At 43.2% G+C, this 22,986-nt stretch overlaps 1 protein-coding gene and 1 pseudogene across 2 annotated transcripts in view; one reads left to right on the plus strand and one right to left on the minus strand.

Moving 5' to 3' along the window:
- The first annotated feature begins 496 nt into the window (after nt 1-496).
- The window catches only part of DDX46 (DEAD-box helicase 46), an 88,864-nt gene continuing 66,374 nt past the window's right edge, over nt 497-22,986 (plus strand). For both annotated transcript variants that reach the window (XM_053566406.1, XM_053566407.1), the window contains exons 1-5: nt 497-677; nt 5,637-5,825; nt 9,717-9,860; nt 19,302-19,398; nt 20,603-20,768. In XM_053566406.1, the coding sequence (XP_053422381.1) occupies nt 661-677; nt 5,637-5,825; nt 9,717-9,860; nt 19,302-19,398; nt 20,603-20,768 (613 nt within the window). In that variant the 5' untranslated portion in view covers nt 497-660. The remainder of the gene's footprint in view (nt 678-5,636; nt 5,826-9,716; nt 9,861-19,301; nt 19,399-20,602; nt 20,769-22,986) is intronic.
- On the minus strand, nt 13,102-13,970 carry LOC128568662 (mortality factor 4-like protein 2; annotated as a pseudogene).

Here is a 22,986-nt window from a genome sequence, read left to right on the forward strand (position 1 = left end):
TTCCTCAAGTAACTCTTTTTCTGAACCCGTCTCCAGTGGTGGCCTTTCCTTGCTCTATTACATCTGCTTGTGTTTTCATTCCCGTCTATTTCCCCCACTTGAGTGTGAGTTCCCCGCAGAATCCAGCACAGGTCTGGCACATGACAATCAAATAAAGAGAGTGTATGGAGAAGGTCATAACATTGTTTTGCGCAAATTAAGGCATGTCTATTTCCACCACTAGGCTGTGAATTTCCCCAGGACAGACCCTAGGACAGCACTGCTGGAGATGCCTCTGTGATCCTCCCAGAAAAGATCCTCGTGGGGCCGGCGAGGTTGAAGCGCTGCTGTAAATCCGGCCAACCAGCGGGGATGTGCAGGGGTTGCGGGCATCCGGTCGAGGGCCTCCCTTTTATGCCGGGCCCGGCGCTGTGCGCCCTCCCAAAGACAGGGGGCGCTGTGGAGAAACAGCGGCTTCCGGCCGGCTTTTCCCTTCCTTCTGCCGCCAGCGCCAGCACGTCCTGTTTTCTTTCGTTGGCCGCGCTGGAGTGGCCGCTGCTCTCGTAGGTGCTGCCGCCTCTTAGTGTGGATTCTCGCCTGGCTCGACGAGGGCAGCGCAGTCTTTGTCCCGTTCGCTTGCGCGTCGTACCCTAGGGCGTCGGCTTTCGCGCAACCAGAAGCATGGGCCGCGAGTCACGGTGAGGCAGCGTCTTGGGCGGGCGAGGGGGTGAGCGGCTTTTTGGGGTTGAGAGAAGAGGTGGGAGTTGAGGTGGTCGGAGTGGCGGTCGTGGTGCGGCCCCACGTGTGGCCACGGCTGCTCTGCGGCCACTGGAGAAGCCGGAGGACCTTGGCAGAGAAAATGGCTGTGCGTCGGCCAGCGACGGGCACAGGCTTTCCCAGCACTACCGTCGACCGGTTCGAGCCCCACGAGCGGGAACCACCTTCTAGGTCTAGGACGTGAATGGTTGGGCATCATATCCCGCCAATTCCACGGAGCCTACTACCCTGATCAACTCAGTCAGTAGTGATCCCCGTTGAGTTTCGTATCACTTCGCGTTTGCAACATTTCCTAGGTCTCCCATCACTCTATTTTAGTTCTTTGTCCCAAGTCAGTTTAAAGAATGGTGGGGGCAGACATTTTTGCCTCATCTACATCGTTATACGCGACCGGGCTTTTACTGCGCTACAATAGTACTTGTTGCGTGGACATTTATTTTGCAAATAGATTTAGTTTTTGTTTGTGTAACTGACTCGATAATAAAAAATTAGTAGTTCCCTCATATTTCAAATAAATTTTCAATGTTCACGTTAAAACTCAAACAAATTGCTAGATAGCCTTGAATTAATAAGACTGTAACAAATGTTATCTCAGCACGAGTAGCCTTTAACAGCTAGTCCTTGAAAAAGCAGAAAAGAAACAGAGGTCTCAGTAATAACTACTAACCAGAACTTTATAACCTCTGTTCACTGATACATTTCCTTTTCAGGTTTTTCCTCCAAACAGCAAAACCAACCCCCTTTACAGCTCTGAAATAACTACGCTTTACTCTACCTATTTGTCCAGAGATAGACAAAATAATACCACCATAGATTGTGCCCAAGAACCATTGAGCCTGTACACAAAAGAGAACCACTATTACCCCCAGCTTCATTATAATACTAAAAATCCCACCCTAATGAGCGATTTATCCACCATTTTTTATTCATAAAATACATACATATTCCTCACTGTGCTTACATGTCCTGCACTCCACCCCACACAGATAATAATGTTCACTCCCCTTATACATTATTCATTTCACCTTTATAAACCCCCCCTCACTCTGTTAATCAGGGAGGTGGATTTAAGGCTGTCTGTGCCTTCTCCTCCCAGTTAATACATCTTCTAAAATAAATCTTTTTTTTTTTTTTTTTTTGGCCAGGGTGGGTTTGAACCCACCACCTCCGGCTTATGGGGCCGGCAAACCTACTCCTTTAAGCCACAGGCGCTACCCTAAAAAATCTTATTGGTGTGGCACAGTGGCTCACGTCTGTAATCCTAGCATTCTGGGAGACCCAGGATTGCCCGAGCTCACGAGTTTGTGACCAGCATCTGAGCCACAATCAGACCCCATCTCTAAAAATGGCCGGGTGGTGTGGTTGGAGCCTGTAGTCCCAGCTACTTGGGAGGTTAAGACAAGAGAATCACTTAAACCCAAGAGTTTGAGATTGCTGTGAGCTAAGATGCCACAGCACTCTACCAAGGGTGACAGTGAGACTCTGTCTCAAAAAAAAAAATCCTTTCTTTCTTAATAATGATCATTGACTCAGTAATTAGCTTTATGTGCTGCAAGCAACATGAACCTTTCTTGTGGGCTCGTTGGCTTTTAATGTTTTCTATTCTTTTGAAACTGTGAACTGGGAGATCTTATTAGAACTCAGATCTCATCCCAGCTTTCTTTGCTTCTTTCCTTCCTTTCCTTTCCTTTCTCTCTCTCTCTTTCTTTCCTTTTTTCCTTTCTTTCATTTACTTTGAGATGGAGTCTCACTTTGTTCTCTTGATAGAGGCCGTGTTGTCATAGCTCACAGCAAACTCAGACTCTTGAGCTGAAGAGATTCTCTTGCTTTAGTTTTTCATCTTTAGTAGAAATGGGGGTCTCACTTGCTCGGGTTGGATTCAAACTCCTGAGCTCATGTGATCCACTGGCTTCAACCTCCCAGAGTGCTAGGATTACAGCCTCATCTCAGCTTTAGATTGTTGATAACTTGTTGGAGACCTTGGTTTGTGCTTTCCCTTCCCCTTCAGAGACAGGGTCTCAGGTGCTTGAATGTAGTGGTGCAGTCATAGCTGCCCACATCCAGTTAGATTCTGCACCCTTTCCCCATTCTTGGTGTCCTTGTCTTAATTGAGGCCTTGTCTTAATTGAGTAATCATTTATTGCCCAGACTATACATCTATTTCAAATTGATTCTTCCCTGAATTGATTATCTTGTTCTGTTGCTCTAATTGTCAGATCCCTTACTTTATAGCCATAGTAACATTTTTCTTCTTGCTCCAGTCTCTATATTTTGGAGTGACTTCTGAAATAAAGATGAGATCATATCCTCCTCTGACTTAGTCTCCATTGGTTCCTACAGCTTTTAAGCTAAAGTTTAGACTTAAGAGAGCCTTCAGGCTGGGGACAGTGGCTCAGGCCTGGGAGGCTGAGATGGGAGGATTGCTTGAGGTCAGGAATTAGAGACATGCTTGAGCGACAATAAGAGCTTATCTCTATTTTTTTTTTTTTTTGTAGAGACAGAGTCTCACTTTATGGCCCTTGGTAGAGTGCCGTGGCATCACACAGCTCACAGCAACCTCCAGCACCTGGGCTTAAGCGATTCTCTTGCCTCAGCCTCCCGAGTAGCTGGGACTACAGGTGCCCGCCACAGCACCCGGCTATTTTTTTTTGTTGCAGTTTGGCCGGGGCTGGGTTTGAACCCGCCACCCTCGGCATATGGGGCCGGCGCCCTACTCACTGAGCCACAGGCGCTGCCCAGAGCTTATCTCTATTAAGAATAGAAAAATTAGTCTGGCACATGCTGATAGCTACTCAGGAGGCTGAGCTGTGGATCACTTGAGTTTGAGGTCGCAGTGAGCTATGATTATGCCACTACACTCTACTTGGGCAACAAAAGACTCTGTCTCAAACAAACAAACAACAAAAAAAACCAGCCTGTAGAGCCCCGTATGAGAAGGTCCAGGTTAACCAGCCTGGGAAAAACAGCAAGACCCCGTCTTTACCAAAAAGTTTAAAAATTAGCAGGGCATGGTGGTACATGCCTGCAGTCTTCTACTCAGGAGGGTAAGGTGAAAGGATTGCTTTCTTTTCTTAAAATGTGTACACTTTTTTCGGCATCCTCTGTAGAACAGTGGGAAATCCAAGAAGGTATGATATGCGGAAGTAATTGCAGAATTGAAATTACTGATACTTGATGTTTATTGATTGTGTAGAATGAGAAACAGAGAAAAGTACTAATAATAACTGATGTTTTCACCCTAGCAACTGGAAGTTGGGGTGGTAGTTTGGGATAGAAAAGTAACAAGTTTCGGTTTCTACACATTGAGCTTGAGGTGCTTGAAGGATAAGCAGGTTACACTCAGTGGCGCCCGTGGTGTGTTTGAACCTGGCCAGGTCGTGCTAAACAACAATGACAACCGCAACAAAAAAAATAGCTGGGCATTGTGGCGGGCACCTATAGTCCTAGCTACTGGGGAGGCTGAGGCAGGAGAATCACTTGAGCCCAAGAGTTTGAGGTTGCTATGAACTGTGACACTACAGCACTCTACCCAGGGCAACAGCTTAAGACTCTTTGTCTCAAAAAAAAAAAAGAAATCAAGTTACACTCATCTCCCAGTGACTTTATCCAGGTTTATAGCTGTAAATAGCCTTTGCGTACTGATGGCTTCCCAATTTATATTTCTGAATAAAACCTCTTCCTTGAACTCCAGAATAGTATTTCACTTATCTATGGTACAGCTCCTCTTAGATACCTATATTCTGACTTTCTACCTTTCCTCCCAGGTCTGTTCCTCCATCAACCTTCCCATGTTAGTGAATGGCAATTTCGTATTTTCTTTTTCTTATTTTTTGGAGACTGAGTCTTACTTTGTCCCCTTGGTAGAGCGCTGTGGTGTCACAGCTCACAGCAACTGCAAACTCTTGGGCTTAAGGGGATTCTCTTGCCTCAGCCTCCCAAGTAGCTGGGACTATAGGCACCCGCCACAATACCTGGCTATTTTCAGTGACAGGATCTCACTCTGGCTCAGGCTGATCTTGAACCTGTGAGTTCAGGCGGTCTACCCGCGTTGGCCTCCCAGAGTGCTAGGATTCAGGTATGGGCCACCGTGCCCCACTAGCAACTTCATTTTTTGCTTGTTCCAATTCGATCTATCTTGGATTGACTTCTTTCTTGCAGTCACACATCAGTGCTACCTTCAAAACATCTGGATTTTGACATTTCTCAATATCTCTATACCTACCAAACATCAGCAAAGTCATGCTACTTTTCTGCTTAAAATCTTCTAATACCCTTCCATCTTAGAGTAAAAGACAAAGTCCTTATGTAATGGCCAAGAAGGAGGGTGGTCAATATATAGAAAATATTTTGTAAATGAAGGTACATTTAGATACAATTTCCCATTTTCCCGAGGTATGGCAATTCTAGGAGTGACTCTCAGGCACTCTGTATTTTCCACTACAAGGTATGCTGTCACAGAGGGGTTTATTTCCTCTTAATTTCAAAAAATGTTATAAAAAATACTTTCATTGGGCAGCGCCTGTGGCTCAGTGAGTAGGGCGTCCGCCCCATATGCCGAGGGTGGCGGGTTCAAACCCAGCCCTGGCCAAACTGCAACAAAGAAATAGCCAGGCGCTGTGGCGGGCGCCTGTAGTCCCAGCTACTCGGGAGGCTGAGACAAGAGAATCGCGTAAGCCCAAGAGTTAAAGGTCGCTGTGAGCCGTGTGACGCCACGGCACTCTACCGAGGGCGGTACAGTGAGACTCTGTCTCTACAAAAAAAAAAAAAAAAAAATACTTTCATTGTTTCTTGAACTCTTTTTGGAAAAAAAGTAATAAAATGAATGCCTTATAATAGAAGCTATATTTGCTGAACTTAATCTGTGACTGTATACTTGCTAGCCACTACCGGAAACGATCAGCATCACGAGGACGCTCTGGAAGTCGATCTAGAAGTCGCTCACCCTCAGACAAAAGAAGTAAGCGTGGAGATGACAGACGGTCTAGAAGTAGAGATAGAGATAGAAGAAGAGAGAGATCTCGTAGCAGGGATAAAAGAAGATCTCGATCAAGGGACAGGAAACGTTTGAGGTAAGACATTGATTTCCAAAGGACCAGTGATAAATTGGGCCTTCTTCAGAAGTATTTTTGTGCTGGAATTTGGTGGCTCATTTGTGGGCCCTCTTCTTTATCCCTAACTTGTTTTATTAGACCCAGAAGGTTGTGCCTATAAACATTTAAACTATTTTAGTTTGGAAACTTGAGGCTGTATTTCCTGTAACTCGAAAAGAACCCTCGAGGGCCCCTGAAGGAAGTAAAACACTAACTAAACCATAGGGTAACAAATTCCTCCCCAAGAAAGCTGACCACTATGTTCATAGTATCCTCTAAAGCGGACAGGAGAAGGAAATAGGGGGCAGAGACTTCTCCTCACTATTTTAAACTATTCTTCTTTTTTTTTTTTTTTTGGATGGCACTATTTCATAGGTTTCTTTTTTTTTATTAATTTATTTATTTTTATTGTTAAATCTTAGCTGTGTACATTAGTGCAATCAAGGGGTACAATGTGCTGGTTTTATATACAATCTGAAATATTCTTATCAAACTGTTCAATGTAGCCTTCGTGGCATTTTCTTAGTTACTGTATGTGTAGACATTTGTGTTCTGTATTTAGTAAGTTTTGCCTGTACCCATTCTAAGATGCACCGTAGGTGCGGCCCCACCCATTACCCTCCCTCCACGATAACCTCCCCCCTCCCTTCCCCTTCCTTGGCCCTTTGCCCATATTTTTGTGCTATAGTTGGGTTATGGCCTTCATGTGAAAGCTATAATTTAGCTTCATAGTAGAGCTGAGTACATTGGGTACTTTTTCTTCCATTCCTGAGATACTTTGCTAAGAAGAATATGTTCCAGCTCCATCCACGTAAACATGAAAGAGGTAAACTCTCCATCTTTCTTTAAGGCTGCATAATATTCCATGGTATACATGTACCACAATTTGCTAGTCCATTCATGGGTGGATGGGCACTTGAGCTTCTTCCATGACTTAGCAATTATGAATTGGGCTGCAATAAACATTCTGGTACAGATGTCTTTGTTATATTGTGATTTTTGGTCTTCTGGGTATAAACCTAGTAAAGGAATTATAGGATCGAATGGCAGGTCTATTTTTAGGTCTCTAAGTATTCTCCAAACATCCTTCCAGAAGGAACGTATTAGTGTGCAATCCCACCAGCAGTGTAGAAGTGTGCCCTTTTCTCCACATCCACGCCAACATCTCTGGTTTTGGGATTTTGTTATGTGGGCTACTCTTACTGGGGTTAGGTGATATCTCAAAGTAGTTTTTTTTTTTTTTTTTTTTGTAGAGACAGAGTTTCACTTTATTGCCCTCGGGTAGAGTGCCGTGATGTCACACAGCTCACAGCAACCTCCAACTCCTGGGCTTAGGCTATTCTCTTGCCTCAGCCTCCTGAGTAGCTGGGACTATAGGCACCCGCCACAACGCCTGGCTATTTTTTTGTTGCAGTTCGGCCGGGGCTGGGTTTGAACCCGCCACCCTCGGTATATGGGGCCAGCGCCCTGCTCACTGAGCCACAGGCACCGCCCCCTCAAAGTAGTTTTGATTTCCATTTCTCTGATAAATAAGGATCATGAGCTTTTTTCCATGTGTTTGTAGATCGTGCATCTGTCTTCTTTACAGAAGTTTGTCTTCAAGTCCCTTGCCCACCCTGAGATGGGGTCACGTGTTCTTTTCTTCCTAATACGTTTGAGTTTTCTGTGGATTCTGGTTATTAGACCTTTATCAGAGGTATAACCTGCAAATATTTTCTCTCATTCTGAGGGGTATCTGCTTGCTTTACTTACTATGTTCTTGGCTGTGCAGAAGCTTTTTAGTTTGAACAGGTCCCAGTATATTTTTGATACTGCTTCAATTGCCTGGGGAGTCCTCCTCATAAAATATTCACCCACGCCGATTCCTTCAAGAGTTTTCCCTATTTTAAACTATTCTTTTTTTTTTTTTTTTTTTTTTTTTTGAGATGGAGTCTCACTTTGTCTCCCTCCATAGAGTACCATGGTGTCATATCTCACTGCAACCTCAAACTCTTGGGATCAAGCAATTCTCTTGCCTTAGCCTCTTGAGGAGCTGAGATAGAGGCGCCCACCACAGTGCGCAGATATTTTTAGAGATGGGGTCTCACTCTTGTTCAGGCTGTTCTTGAATTTGTTAGCTCAAGCAGTCCACCCACCTCAGCCTCTCTGAGTGCTAGGATTACAGGTGTGAGCCACCACGGCCGGCCTGTTGTAAACTATTCTAATCAACTGGCCTTACGTTTAAACCATGCCCTAATTTTTATTATATGTTTACTTGGTTATATATTTCTTGGCACCAGTCAAGCAGCCATTGCTTTACCTGGATGTAAAGAACAGTCTGTGAATAAAAATAATCTTTCTCACATGAGAAAAAAAATTTTTTTTTACACAGTTTTTCATTAAAATGGGAAAGGAAGATAGCTGGGCGAGGTGGCTCATGCCTGTAATCCTAGCACTCTGGGAGGCCGAGGTGGGTAGATTACCTCAGCTCAGGAGTTTGAGGTTGCTATGAGCTGTGATGCCACAGCACTCCACCGGGGGTGACAAAATGAGACTCTGTCTCAAAAATAAAAAAAAAAAGAAAGAAAAAGAAAGTAATATCACAAGATTTTAGAGCAAGAAAGATTTTGAGGCTCAGAGCCTGTGGCTAGTGCACCGGCCACCTACACAGGGGCTGGTGGCTTTGAACCTGGCCCAGGCCTGCCAAACAGCAATAACAACTATACCAAAAAAATAGCTGGGCATTGTGGTGGGTGCCTATAGTCCTAGCTATTTGGGAAGCTGAGGCAAGAGAATTGCTAAAGCCCAAGAGGTTGAGGTTGCTGTGAGCTGTGACCTTGGCACTGTACCAAGGGCAACATAGTGAGACGCTCTCAAAAAAAAAAAAAAAAAAAAGAAGGAAGATTTTGAAATTACCTGGTGAAGTGCTCATCTTTTTTTTTTTTTTTTTTTTTTTATAGAGACAAAGTGTCACTTTATGGCCCTCGGTAGAGTGCCATGGCATCACACAGCTCACAGCAACCTCTAACTCCTGGGCTTAAGCGATTCTCTTGCCTCAGCCTCCCGAGTAGCTGGGACGACAGGTGCCCGCCACAATGCCCAGCTATTTTTTTTTTTTTTGGTTGCAGTTCAGCTGGGGCCGGGTTTGAACCCGCCACCCTCGGTATATGGGGCTGGCGCCTTACCGACTGAGCCACAGGCACCGCCCAAAGTGCTCATCTTTTATAGATGATTAAAGTGAGTTGAAGGGTGGTGCCTGTGGCTCAGTGAGTAGGGCGCCGGCCCCAGATACCGAGGGTGGCAGGTTCAAACCCGGCCCCAGCCAAACTGTAAGAAAAAATAGCCGGGCATTGGGGTGGGCGCCTGTAGTCCCAGCTACTCAGGAGGCTGAGGCAAGAGAGTCACCTAAGCCCAGGGGTTGGAGGTTGCTGTGAGCTGTGATGTCACGACACTCTACTGAGAGCGATAAAGCGAGACTCTGTCTCTACAAAAAAAGAAAGAAAGAAAAAGAAAAAAAAGAAATTCTTGCCTCCTAATCTTCAGATCAGTGATCTTTTCATATTCCTATTGTACCCATCTTCATCCTTAGGTTTTAGGCGGTCTGGTAACTAGGTTTTCTACTTGAGATTATAGATTTCAGTTAGCTGTTACTATAGATTTGTTACGTTTTTCCACAAATGTCATTGTGAAATTAGTATTAACATTTTTTCCATTAGGCACTTATCAGAATTTTTTTTACTTGTCTTGCTCTTATTTGGCTGATTTAATAGTTAATTGAGGCCTCTGCCATTAATGATGATAATAAGTCTTTTTCAACATGAGACACAATTGTGATCTGAAATAGTAGCTCTATTTGGCCATAGAATAAATGAAAAATGTCCCTCTTTTCAGACGTTCCAGAAGTAGAGAAAGAGACAGAAGCCGAGAGCGAAGACGATCTCGAAGTAGAGACAGGAGACGCTCAAGGAGTAGAAGCCGGGGCCGCCGATCCCGATCCTCCAGTCCTGGCAACAGAAGCAAGAAAGCTGAAAACAGGTAATGTTTTCATTGGACTGTATCTGTCATGTAGGCTGGGAAGTAGCTCTCTTCTCTGTGCATTCTTTTCTCCCCACCCTTAATTTATTTTTAAATTAAATTAATTATTTTTTGCTGATATAGCTTCACTCTGTTACCAGGCTAGCATGCCATGGTATCAGCCCAGCTAACAACAACCTCAAACTCCCAGGTCCAAGAAGTTCTCCTGTCTGAGCCTCCAGAGTAACACAGGTGGCCCACCATAATGGGCCATTTTTTTTTGGTAGAGATGAGGTCTCGCTCTTGTTCAGGCTGGTCTTCAACTCTTTACTTGATCTTAGCCAAAAGATTGAGAAGCGATGGTCTTGAACTCTTGAGCTTAAGGAATTCTCCTGCCTTGGCCTCTCAGAGTGCTAGGATAATAGTTGTGCATCACAGCGCCCAGCCTTTTCTCCACCTTTAAATTTGTAAATAATTGACTAGTTGATTGGTAGTGGTTTACGAGTACTTAATAACATTAGTGTCACTGAAATTGGCGTACAACCCCCCCCCACTGCTAAATTTGTCTTAAAAACATTATAATAATTACTGGATTTGGTTGGCAGAATTTTATTTTAGTAGGTTATAAAGTCTGTAACTCAAGTGGAAAATACTAGATTCTGTCAGTTTTAACATTCAGTGCATTGTCCCCTTATTTAATATATTCAATTAATGGTCAGAAGTATATTTCATAGACACCTTTGTAGGAACTCTGTTTTTTCCTTTGAAATTATTTTAGTATCTCTGACATTAGTTGACACATGCTTTTTAACTCATAGTATACCTTTCTGAATTGCTGTTCAGGATTGTAGAACAACAGTTGTGTAAGTAAAATGTACGAAATTTTTGAGATGACGGTGACATGCAGTTTTGAGGTATAATTTATATTTGTTAGATATGGTTACTCTTTTTTTTTTTTTTTTTGAGACAGAGTCTCAAGCCTTCGCCCTGGGGTCACACCTCATAGCAGCCTCAAACTCCTGGGCCCAAGTGATTCTTCTGCCTCAGCCTCCCACGTAGCGGGACTACAGGCGTCCGCCACAATGCCTGACCATTCTTTGGATGTAGTTGTCATTGTGGTTTCCCCCCAACCCCTACCCCCGGGTTGGATTTGAACTCGCCAGCTCCAGTGTATTTGGCTGGCGCCCTAGCTGTTGCGCTATAGGTGCCAAGCTTTTTTTTTTTGAGACAGAGTCTCATTATGTCACCCTTGTTACAGTGCCGTGGCATCACAGCTTACAGCAACCTCCAACTCCTGGGCTTAAGCGATTCTCTTGCCTCCCAAGTAGCTGGGAAAACAGGTGCCGGCCACAACACCCGGCTATTTTTTGTTATAGTTGTCATTGTTGTTTAGCAAGCCTGAGCTGGGTTTGAATCTGCCACCTTTTATGTATGTGGCTGGCACCATAACCACTGTGCTATGGGTGCCAAGCTGGATACGTTTACTCTTTTTTTTTTTTTTTTGTAGAGACAGTTTCACTTTACCGTCCTCAGTAGAGTGCTATGATGTCACAGCTCACAGCAACCTCCAGCTCTTGGGCTTACGTGATTCTCTTGCCTCAGCCTCCTGAGCAGCTGAGACTACAGAAGTTTACTCTTTATTTTTCTCTTGTCGATGTTTTATTCTTTACATGTCATTTTTTCTACCCTAGAGTATAGTTCATATATGGGCTAGAGTTTGTTTTCTGTATATTCTTCATATTACTATTTTTTCTCTGTTTATTTTACTCCACAAATTTTACTTTTATTTTACCAAGGTCAGTATAATACCATTGGGATTTGTTTGTTTTTTGGTTTTTTTTGCAGTTTTTGGCCAGGGCTGGATTTGAACCTGCCACCTCTGGCATATGGGGCCCGCGCCCTACTCCGTTGAGCTACAGGCGCTGCCCGGGATTTGTTATGTAATTAAAAATACAAATTCAGGCTTGGCGCTTGTAGCTCACTGACTTAGGGTGCCAGCCACAGACATCGGAGCTGGCGGTTTTGAATCCAGCCCGGGCCTGCCAAACTGCAGTGACAACTGCAACAAAAAAATAGCTATTTGGGAGGTGGAGGCAAGAGAATCACTTGAGCTTAAGAGTTTGAGGTTGCTGTGAGCTGTGACTACATGCCACTCTACCCAGGGCAACAGCTTGAGACTGTCTCAAAAAAAAAAAAAAAAATATATATATATGTATATATAAATTCAGAAAAGGGAATAAAATATAAACATGAAGTTTATAAAATACTTTTTTTTTTGAAATTTAAAAACAAATTTTATTTAAGATCTGAAATACAATTCCTAAAATATCAACTTCTCCAGAAAACCATGGCTACACAATAATGCATTGCCTCTATCATGTTAGAACATGCATTAGACTCAAATACAAAAACCATGAAACAAATCACCATCCTTCAACATTTTGAGCAAAGATGGAATGCCTAAGAAACAACATAGATGGACTTGCAGAGGATGGGCTGTTTTACTTGAAGCACCATAAAAAAGAAGAGCACAAATGCATGGGTTTTCAGGTATATACATCAAGTCAAACCTTTGGCACTAGGAATCAGGGCATTTTTTTCACGTAGCTTTAACACATATTAGAAAACTAGTGTCAAAGGAATAGAACCACCAGTGTTCAAGCAATGTTGTCAACTAGGCAATAAAATGTTCTACTGAATGTTTTGTCTTTGTCTAATTACTGCATATACTGGTAGTAACTTTGAAACAAGAACAGGAGCTTCACTTCTTTTATTTTCTGTTTAAAACAGAACAGAAAACAAATGGAAACAGAAGCCCTGTTTTTTTTTTTTTTTTTGGTTTTTGGCTGGGTCTGGGTTTTGAACCCGCCACCTCCGGCATAAGAGACCGGCGCCCTACTCACTGAGCCACAGGCGCCGCCCTAAATAATTAGTCCTCGCTTTTTTTTTTTTTTTTTTTTTGTGGTTTTTGGCTAGGGCTGGGTTTGAACCTGCCACCTCCAGCATATGGGACCAGCGCCCTACTCCTTGAGCCATAGGCGCTGCCCCTTTTTTTTTTTTTTTTTTTTTGGCCAGGGCTAGGTTTGAACCCGCCACCTCCGGCATATGGGACCGGCGCCCTACTCCTTGAGCCACAGGCGCCGCCCTAGAAGCCCTGTTATACATTAACAATTTTAAAGAACATCAATTATACAAGAAAAGGACTAAGAACAAAAAGTGTTTACAGATACCACGCTCAAAACAGGGAGTGGTCAGTAGACCCTCACAGGGCTTTGCGGTGGTACCCAGCAGAAGCCACTTTGTAATCACTGGCAGTAAGCAGAGATGCAGAATTCTTTGCCAGGTATTTTTGGAAATCATGCAAATAGCCCAACAACAATGCAAGGCTTTTCTCATCAAGAGGTGTATAGGCCAACATTGCTCTGATTCTTACAAATAATCTCAGTAGGTGTGGCGCTCCATAAACCTGGGACATTGGTGCATCAGGGTGAGCCAAGAGAATTTCAGCATACTGGGGCCTCTCAAACTTGTAGAGCAGCTGAGTGCCCAACATCACATTGAAATACTCTTTTATTCCTCCCATGACTTCGTTAACTGCAAATTCCTTATTATCAACATTGCCCTGCGACCGCTTACAATTAGCATACTCTTCAAAAACTGCATCCACGTTCTTCTTTGCAGGAAGTTGGAAAAGTTGCTTCTGCTAGTAACCAAGTCCCAGTCCTCGACAAGCCATGGTTTTAATTCTTCAGGAATCTTCACTTTAATTTCCATTCTGTTCTTAAATGCTTCTTCACTTTCAACAGTTGGATCTGCCCGGGCTCTTTTCTCCCGTGGAGGCTGAGGTGCTGCTTCGCTGATATTGCCACCATCTCCATTTCTAGGAGTCTTTTTGTTCTTTCTTGTCTTCCTCGCAGATCCTGAAGGAGGGGGGTGTCTTTGCAGAGCGACCCCCCATCTTCCTGGGAGAGCTGGCTCAAGATTTTTCTGCTGCAGAGCAGCTGTCTTCTTTCCAGAGGAAGCCCCTCTCATCTTACTTCTCTGCATGTTGCTTCTAGTTGGCTTTTTGAAATTGTCTTCTTTTGCAGATTGTTGTTCACGAGTTTGAGAACCCGGCTTTCTGGAACTCATTCAGCCCTGTTTTTATTCCAACCAACAATCCTCCTTCTTTCCCTTCTAAGAACTGCTAGTGATTTCCCAGATGGAATCTGACAGGTCTTCTGGGATGGTCTGGAAGGATGAAGTATGAAACACAACCCAAGATTCTGTAATCAGGGACGGTTCTGCAATCAGGATCAGATCTCCTGATCCCTACTGTAGAGCAAACTTAGCTTTTCTGATGGTGACCTGAAATGAGAATCCAGTTCTTCCCAGCAGATGACGTGTGATCACTGCCGTTCCTCCAACCACCATAGTCATAAAATACTTTCAAAGTAAACATCCATATACCCACTACCAACTTCAAGAAAAAACATACAGGGCAGTGCTTGTGGCTCAGTGGGTAGGGCGCTGGCCCCTTATCCCGAGGGTGGTGAATTGGAACCCAGCCCCGGCCGAACTGCAACAAAAAATAGCTGGGCACTGTGGCAGGTGCCTGTAGTTCCAGCTACTCAGGAGGCTGAAGCAGGAGAGTTGCCTAAGCCCAGGAGTTGGAGGTTGCTGTGAGCTGTGACGCCATGGCACTCTACTGAGGGGCGATAAAATAAGACTCTGTCTTTAAAAAAATTTAAAAAAAGAAAAAGAAATAAAACATTGGCTGGGCAAGGTGGCTCACACCTGTAATCCTAGCACTCTGGGAGCCTGAGGCAGAAGGATTGCCTTGGACCTAAGGAGTTCAAGACCTCCCTGAGCAAGAGCAGGGAAGTCTTGAACTATTTTTTTTTTCTCTCAAAAAATAGGCGGGCATTGTGGCAGGTGTCTGTAGTCCCAGCTACTGGGAGGCTGAGGCAAGAGAATCGCTTGAGCCCGACAGTTTGAGGTTGCTTTGAGCTGTGACTACATGGCACTCTACCAAAGGTGGCAAAGTGAGACTCTCAAAAAGAAAACATTGTCAGTACCCTAGAAGCCTTCCATATCTGTCTTTCCCTCCACTCTCTATATCCTAGATAAAACCACTACTGTTATTTTTATTTTGTTTTGAGACAAGGTCTCATTGTGTCACCCTCAGTACAGTGCTGTGGCATCACAGCTCACAGCAACCTCAAATCCTTGGGCTTAAGCAATTCTTTTGCCTCAGCCTCCCGAGTAGCTGGGTTTGCAGGTCCCCACCACAATGCCTGGCTATTTTCAGACATGAGGTCTTGGGTGGCACCTGTGGCTCAGTGAGTAGGGCCGTGGCCCCATATACCTGGCCAAACTGCAACAACAAAAAAAATAGCTGGGCATTGTGGCAGGTGCCTGTAGTCCCAGCTTCTCCAGAGGATAAGCCCAGGAGTTGGAGGTTGCTGTGAGCTGTGACACCATGGCCCTCTACCAAGGGCAATAAAGTGAGACTGTCTCTTAAAAAAATAATAATGAAGAATTATAAAAAAAGATGAGGTCTTGCCCTGGCTCAGGCTGGTCTCGAGCCTATTGCTCAGGCAATCCACCCACCTCAGCCTCCTGGAGTTGGGTGGGATTACAGGCTTGAGCCACCACACCCGGCCCCACTACTGACTTTTGTACTGTTAATTTCTTTGCATTTCTCTTTGGATCTGGATAAAAATAAGTTTTTTTCCCTAGACTCTGCATGAATGGAGTTTTTCTTTCTTTCTTTTTATAAGAAAACAGGGTCTAAGCCGGGCATGGTGGCTCACGCCTGTAATCCTAGCACTCTGGGAGGCCGAGGCAGGTGGATTGCTTGAGCCCAAGAGTTGGAGGTTGAAGTGAGCTGTGACACCAGGGCACTCTAGCCTGGGGAACAGAGTGAGACTTTGTCTCCCCCCAAAAAAGGGGGAGGCGACAGGGTCTAACTTTGTTACCCAGGCTGGAGTGCAGTAGTTCACTATAGTAGTAGTTCATAGTTCACTATAGCCTCAAACTCCTTGGATCAGCTGATTCTCCTGGGGCTATAGGCACACGTCAGCTTGGCTAGCTGATTTTTCTTAGTTTCTGTAGCATCTGAGGAGTTTCTGTAGCATCTGAGGCTTACTATGTTGCTTATGCCAGTCTCAAACTGCTGGCCTCAAGCAATCCTGCTTCAGTCTCCCAGAGTGCTGTAGTTATAGTCAGGAACCTCCGCACCTCTCTGAGTTATGTTTTCTTTAATATCTTTGCTTAGCATTATTTGAGATTCATTTCTATTACATATAACAGTAGTTCTTTTTTATTACTGAATAGTATTTTGTGATACAAATCTACCACAGAGTGGAGTAGATAGATGTTGGGGCTGTTATAAGCATTTTGTATATATATCCTGGTATACATATGCATGAAATTCTTTAGAATTTAGGAGTGAAATTGGTCGTAAAATAAACGTAGCTTTATTATTAGTAGGTAATCCCCGTTTGCTTCCCAAAGAGTTTGTACTTTTGGAAATTATACTCCACTGTCAGTGTATGAGAGTCTGTTGGTCCATCTACTTTTCTTTTTTTTTTGTTTTGTAGAGACAGAGTCTCACTTTATGGCCCTCGGTAGAGTGCCGTGGCCTCACACAGCTCACAGCAACCTCCAACTCCTGGGCTTAAGCGACACAACACCCGGCTATTTTTTGGTTGCAGTTTGGCCGGGGCCGGGTTTGAACCTGCCACCCTCGGTATATGGGGCTGGCGCCTTACCGACGGAGCCATAGGCGCCGCCCGGTCCATCTACTTTTCAATGTTTAGAATTGTCACTCTTTTAAATTTTTGCCAATTGGACAGATGTGTAATATTGTAGTTTTAATTTGGATGTCTCTGATTACTTGAGAAATTGAATGTGTTTTCATATTTTTATTGGCCATTTGGATGTCCTCTTTTCTGAAATACAGAAAATAGTCTATAATAGACAACTATTTAAAATTGCACATGAACTTTATTGCCACCCTGTAGATGTTGATGTCTTTAGGGGGTGCATAGCTCACTAAAGATGCCAACTTCTGGCTTGGCACCCATTGCTCAGTGGTTAGGGCACTGGCTATGTTCACTAGGGCTGGTGGATTTGAACATGGCCCAGGCCTGCTAAACAACAATGACAACAACCACCAAAAAATAGCCGGGCGTTGTGGCGGGCGCCTTTGAGGTTGCTATGAGCTGTGATGCCACAGCACTCTACCCAGGGCAACATAGTGAGACTCTGTCTAAAAAAAATGCCAACTTCTTGGCTCAAGCAGTCCTCCATCATGCTCAGCTGATTTTTTTTATTTTGTTGAGATGGGGAGGGGTCTTACTTTGTTGCCTAGGCTGTTTTTTTTTTTTTTTTTTGGAGACAGAGTCTCAAGCTGTCATCCTTGGGTAGTGTGCCATGGTGTCACAGCTCACAGCAACCTCACACTCCTGGGCCCAAGTGATTGTCTTACTTCAGTCTCCCAAGTAGCTGGGACCACAGGTGGCTGCCACAATGTCTGGCCATTTTTTTTGTTGTTCTAGTGGCCTGGGCCGGGCTTGAACCCATATGCTTTGATGTATGTGGCTGGCGCCCTACCCACTGAGCTATGGGCGCTGCCCCTAGGCTGATCTTAAATGCTTGTCCTCAAGTGATACTCCTGCTTTGGCCTCCTAATGTAGCATGATTGGCCAGGCGTGGTGGCTTCATGCTTGTAATCCTACTGGTCTAGGGGGCTAAGGTGGGAGGATCAGTTGAGCTTAGGAGTTAGAGACCAGCATAAATGAGAGTGAGGCCCTCCTCTCTACTTAAAATAGAAAAATTAGCTGACAAGTTGTAGTGGGTGCCTATAGTCCCAGCTACTTGTGAGGCTGAGGTAGAATAAGCACTTGAACTTGAGTTGTTGGTTTTTTTTTTTTTTTTGAAACAGAGATTGAAGCTGTCGCCCTGGGTAGAGTGCTGTAGCATCACAGCTCACAGCAACCTCCAACTCCTGGGCTCAAGCGATTCTCCTGCCTCCACTTCACGAGTAGTTGGGACTACAGGCACCTGCCACAATGCCCACCAATTTTTTGGTTGAAGCCATTATTGTTGTTTGGCAGGCCTGGGCTGGATTCGAACCTGCCAGCTCAGGTGTATGTGGCTGGCGCCTTAGCCGTTTGAGCCACAGGTGCCGAGTCTGAACCCAGGAGTTGGAGGTTGCTGAGAGCTAGGCTGATGCCATGGCACTGTAGCCTGGGGAAATAGAGTGAACTCTGTATAAAAAAATAAAAACAAATAGTTCAAGGGACATATGCTGTCTTATAATGAAGTGAGACAACCTACCTCATTCTGTGCACGAAAAGCAATTCAAGGCTCCTTAAAGACCAAATTAGATGGCAAAACTATAAATCTTTCAGAACTTTATACTGGAGAATGTCTTCTTTACCTCTGTTCTTCATCAGATCTGGAGGGATTTCTAAACTACTCAAAAGAGCAGCACATTTATAAAGGGAAAAAATAGAATTGATAAATTTGACCACATTACGGAAATTTTATATAGGCCAGGCACAGTGGCTCATGCCTGTAATCCTAGCCCTCTGAGAGGCTGAGGCGGGTGGATTGTCTGAGCTCATGTGTTTGTTCAAGACCAACATGAGCAAAAGTGAGACCCCGTCTCTACTAAAAATAGAAAAACTGAGGCAAGCGGATTGCTTGAGCCTAGCAGTTGGAGGTTGCTCTGAGCTATGACAACAGCACTCTGCGTAGGGCAGTAGCTTGAGACTGTCTCAAACAAAAAGAAGTTTTATTCATTATAAGACAATATAACTAGGATCACCATGTAAACACATTGGGATTAAATAGTATTTTATGTATATGAATTATTTTGAAGAGTATCTTGGTATCTTTCTTCATTTAATAAATTTTAACTATCCTATCTAAATTTCATGATTCTTTTTGTTTTTTTTTTTTTTTTGGAGACAGTCTTACTTTGTCACCCTTGGTAAAGTGCTGTAGTGTCATAGCTCACAGCAACCTCAAACTCCTGGGCTTAAATGATTCTCTTGCCTCATCCAGATAGCTGGGACTACTGGCACCCACCACACTGCCTGGCTTTTTTTTAGAGACGTGGTCTCACTCTGGCTCAGGCTGGTCTCAAACCTGTGAGCTCAGGCAATCCTCTCGGACTCCCAAGTGCTGGGATAACAGGCATGAGCCACTGCACCCGGCCCTCATAATTGTTGGTATGTGGTATGTATTTTACTTGGTTGAATTCTGAATAGTAATGTTTGACATTCACTGGAATTAATTTTTTGATGATATTTTCAAGGTGTTTATTAATAGAATATGAAAATCCGATTGACTTTAAGTTTATTTCTTACCTAAAAAAAAAAAAAATAGGTCTATAAAAGTACTCTGAAATAAATGTTTCTAAGCACAAATAGATGATCTCTCTCATTTTCTTTCTTCTTTTTTTGGTAGATCTAGGTCCAAAGAGAAAACAGATGGTGGGGAAAGTTCTAAAGAGAAGAAAAAAGACAAAGATGACAAGGAAGATGAAAAAGAAAAAGATGCTGGTGTATGTTTGCTAACGTAAAAATAGTCATGTAATATCAAACTTGTTTCAATGACAACATATTCTTGTTGGCTTTTTAAATGTTAATGTGCTTTTTTTTGAGACAGTCTCTCACTGTTTTGCCCTTGGTAGTGCTGTGGCATCACAGCTCACAGCAACCTCAGACTCTTGGACTTAAGTGATTATTTTGCCTCAGCCTTCCAAGTAGCTGAGACTACAGGCACCTGCCAAAACGCCTGGCTATTTTTTTGTTGCAATTGTCATTGTTGTTTAGTTGGCCCTGGCTGGGTTCGAACTTGTCAGCCTGGGTGTGTGTGGCTGGCACTCTAACCAGTGTGCTACAGGGGCCAAGCCTTGAGTTGTGTATCTGTTTTCCTTTTCTTTTTCTTCTCTCTCTCTCTTTTTTTTTTTTTTTTTTTGTTAGAGACTCAAGCTGTCGCCCTTGGTAGAGTGCTATGGTGTCACAGCTCACAGCAACCTCAAACTCTTGGGCTTAAGCGATTCTCTTGCCTCACCCTCCCAAGTAGCTGGGAGTACAGGCACCTGCTGCAACACCCGGCTATTTTTTGTTGTATTTGTCATTGTTTAGCTGGCCCATGGTGGGTTTGTACCCACCAACCAGCCTTGGTGTATGTGGCTAGTGCCTTAACCACTGTGCTATGTATGGGTGCTGAGCGTCTTATTTCAAGATGGTTTCTACTGTGATTTCATTTTTTTTAAACATTTTATTCATTTATTTTTGAGACAAAGTCTAACTTTGTCGCTTTAGATAGAGAGTACTGTGGCATCATAACTCACAGCAACCTCAAACTCTTAGGCTTGAGCAGTTCTCTTTCCTCACCCTCCCAAGTTGCTGGGACTACAGTCATGTGCCACTATATTAAGCTAGTTTTTCTCTTTTTAGTAGAGTTGGGGTTTCATTCTTACTCTGGCTGGTCTCGATCTCCTAAGCAATCCACCCACCTCGGCCTCCCAGAGTGCTAAGATAATAGGAGTGATCCGCCACACCTGGGCTACTGTGATTTCATTTTGATAATCATGAGTATATTTATATAGATGTGTGATCTACTAACAGGTTTATGTTTAGAAATTTATATGCATACCTATTTTTCTCTTTTTTATACTTTAGGGAACTTAATTTGGAAAGTAACTTTCCAAATTAAATACTGGTTTTATTTTATATTCTCTTTCTCTCTTTCCCCCCAAGAACTTTGACCAGAATAAGCTGGAAGAAGAAATGAGAAAGCGAAAAGAACGAGTAGAGAAATGGCGTGAGGAGCAACGTAAAAAGGCCATGGAAAACATAGGAGAACTGAAAAAGGAAATTGAGGAGATGAAACAAGGGAAAAAATGGAGTTTAGAGGATGATGATGGTATATTTATAGCCTATAAACAACTCATAGAATATTATGAATTATGAGTAATAGTTCATGTTACGATTTTTTTAGTCTTTTTAATTGTTTAGAAAATATATAAAGTGGTATTTATAAATGTTAACACATTTTAAGTATACAGTTCAATGATAATATGTAATTCAATATTATACAGTCATTACTACTATTTCTAGAACTTTTTTTTTTTTTGTGATTTTTGGCCAGAGCTGGGTTTCAACCCGCCACCTCCAGCATATGAGACCGGCGCCCTACTCCTTGAGCCACAGGCGTCGCCCATATTTCTAGAACTTTTTAAAAAATCTCAAATAGAAACTGTATCCATTGAACAGCTCCCCATCCTGCCGCTCACCACCCCCTCATCCTTCCTCTTGGAACCTCTACTTTGTGTTTCTATGAATTTACCTATCTAGGTACCTTATTTAAGTGGAAACATATAATCTTTTATCCTTTGTGTCTGGCTTATTTTACTTATTATAATGTCTTCAAGGCTCATCATGTAGCATGTTTGAGAATTTCCTTGCTTTATATGGTTAAATTACATTCCATTGTATGTATAGGCCATGTTTTGTTTATTCATCCATCTGTTGTTAAACATTTGGATTATTTCCACCTTTTGGTTACTGTGAATAATGCTTAGCACTGACATGAAAATATCAGAATTTCTGTTTCCAGTTCTTGAGGGTATATACCTAGAAGTAGAATTGTTATATCATAGATGCCCCTTTTCATATTTATGTTAAAGTTTATATTGGTAGGGTGTTAATTTAGTAAGTATCACAGAGTTTACATTCCAATGAAGAGTTGAGTGCTTAGGGGCGTAGTCAGTAAATAGCTCTTTAATATTTTACTACCAGTGTGAATGTTAGTAATGAGAGTGAATTAAGGGCATGTTTGCAAGTCTCTCTTGATTTTTCACAATTTAGGACAAAAACATTTTCCCTTCTTTTTTCTTTTTTTGGAGACAAGAATCCCACTATGTTGTTGTTGGTAGAGTGCTGTGGCATCACAGCTCACAGCAACCTCAAACTCTTGGGCTTAAGTGATTTTTTTGCATCAGTCTCCCAAGTAGCTGGGACTATAGGCGCCCACCACAATGCCTGCTTTTTTTGTTGTTGTTGTCATTGTTTAGCTAGCCCGGGCTGGGTTCAAACCTGCTAGCCTCAGTGTTTGTGGCTAGCGCTATAACCACTGTGCTATGGGTGCCGAGCCAACGTTTTCCTTTCATACCTGGTTTAGACTTTGAGGTTTTAGTGAAGTGGAAGATTGTAGAATTTTATAGAAAAATAGAATTTTGGGATTGGCCCCCGTAACACAGTGGTTGCAGAGTCCACCACATGCACGAGTTCAAATCCAGCCCAGGCCAGCTAAACAACAATGACAAGTGCAACAAAAAATAGCTGGGTATTGTGGCGGGTGCCTGTAGTCCCAGCTACTTAGGAGGCTGAGGCAAGAGAATTGCTTGAGCCCAAGAGTTTGAAGTTGCTGTGAGCTGTTATAAATGGCACTCTACCCAGGTTGATATAGTGATATTCTGTCTTAAAAAAAAAGAAAAATGGAATTTTGGTCCATTTTCTGTGAATGTTCTAAAGAGGAGATTAAATGGATTATACCTATAAGTGGCCTTGATGTCTTACATAAAAAATACTAGATTGTCTTGAATTAAGAGTGCTATTTTTTCTGTTTGAAAGAAGCATAATTCAAGGAAAGGAAATACAGTTTTTTTTTTTCTGTATTTCTTGACAAAAAACAAGTAGGATGATGAAACAGGAATGATACCAACCCCCACACAGTTAAAAATCCACATGTAAATTTGGCTCCCCTGAAACCTAAAAACTAACAGCCACTGTTGGTTCAAAAGCATTAATAACACAGAGTTGGTTAACATATACTTTGTTAGCCATATGTTTTAAATAGTGTATTAAAATAAGTTAGAGAAAATATGTTATTATGGGAATCATAAAAAAATATATTTACTGGCGGCGCCTGTGGCTCAGTGAGTAGGGCGCTGGCCCCATATGCTAAGGGTGGAGGGTTCAAACCCAGCCCCGGCCAAACTGCAACAAAAAATAAAATAGCCGGGTGTTGTGGCGGGCGCCTGTAGTCCCAGCTGCTCAGGAGGCTGAGGCAAGAGAATCACCTAAGCCCAGGAGTTGGAGGTTGCTGTGAGCTCCACGGCACTCTACCCAGGGCAACAAAG

This window comes from Nycticebus coucang, chromosome 17 (genome assembly GCF_027406575.1).
Source record: "Nycticebus coucang isolate mNycCou1 chromosome 17, mNycCou1.pri, whole genome shotgun sequence".
Classification (NCBI taxonomy): Eukaryota; Metazoa; Chordata; class Mammalia; order Primates; family Lorisidae; genus Nycticebus; species Nycticebus coucang.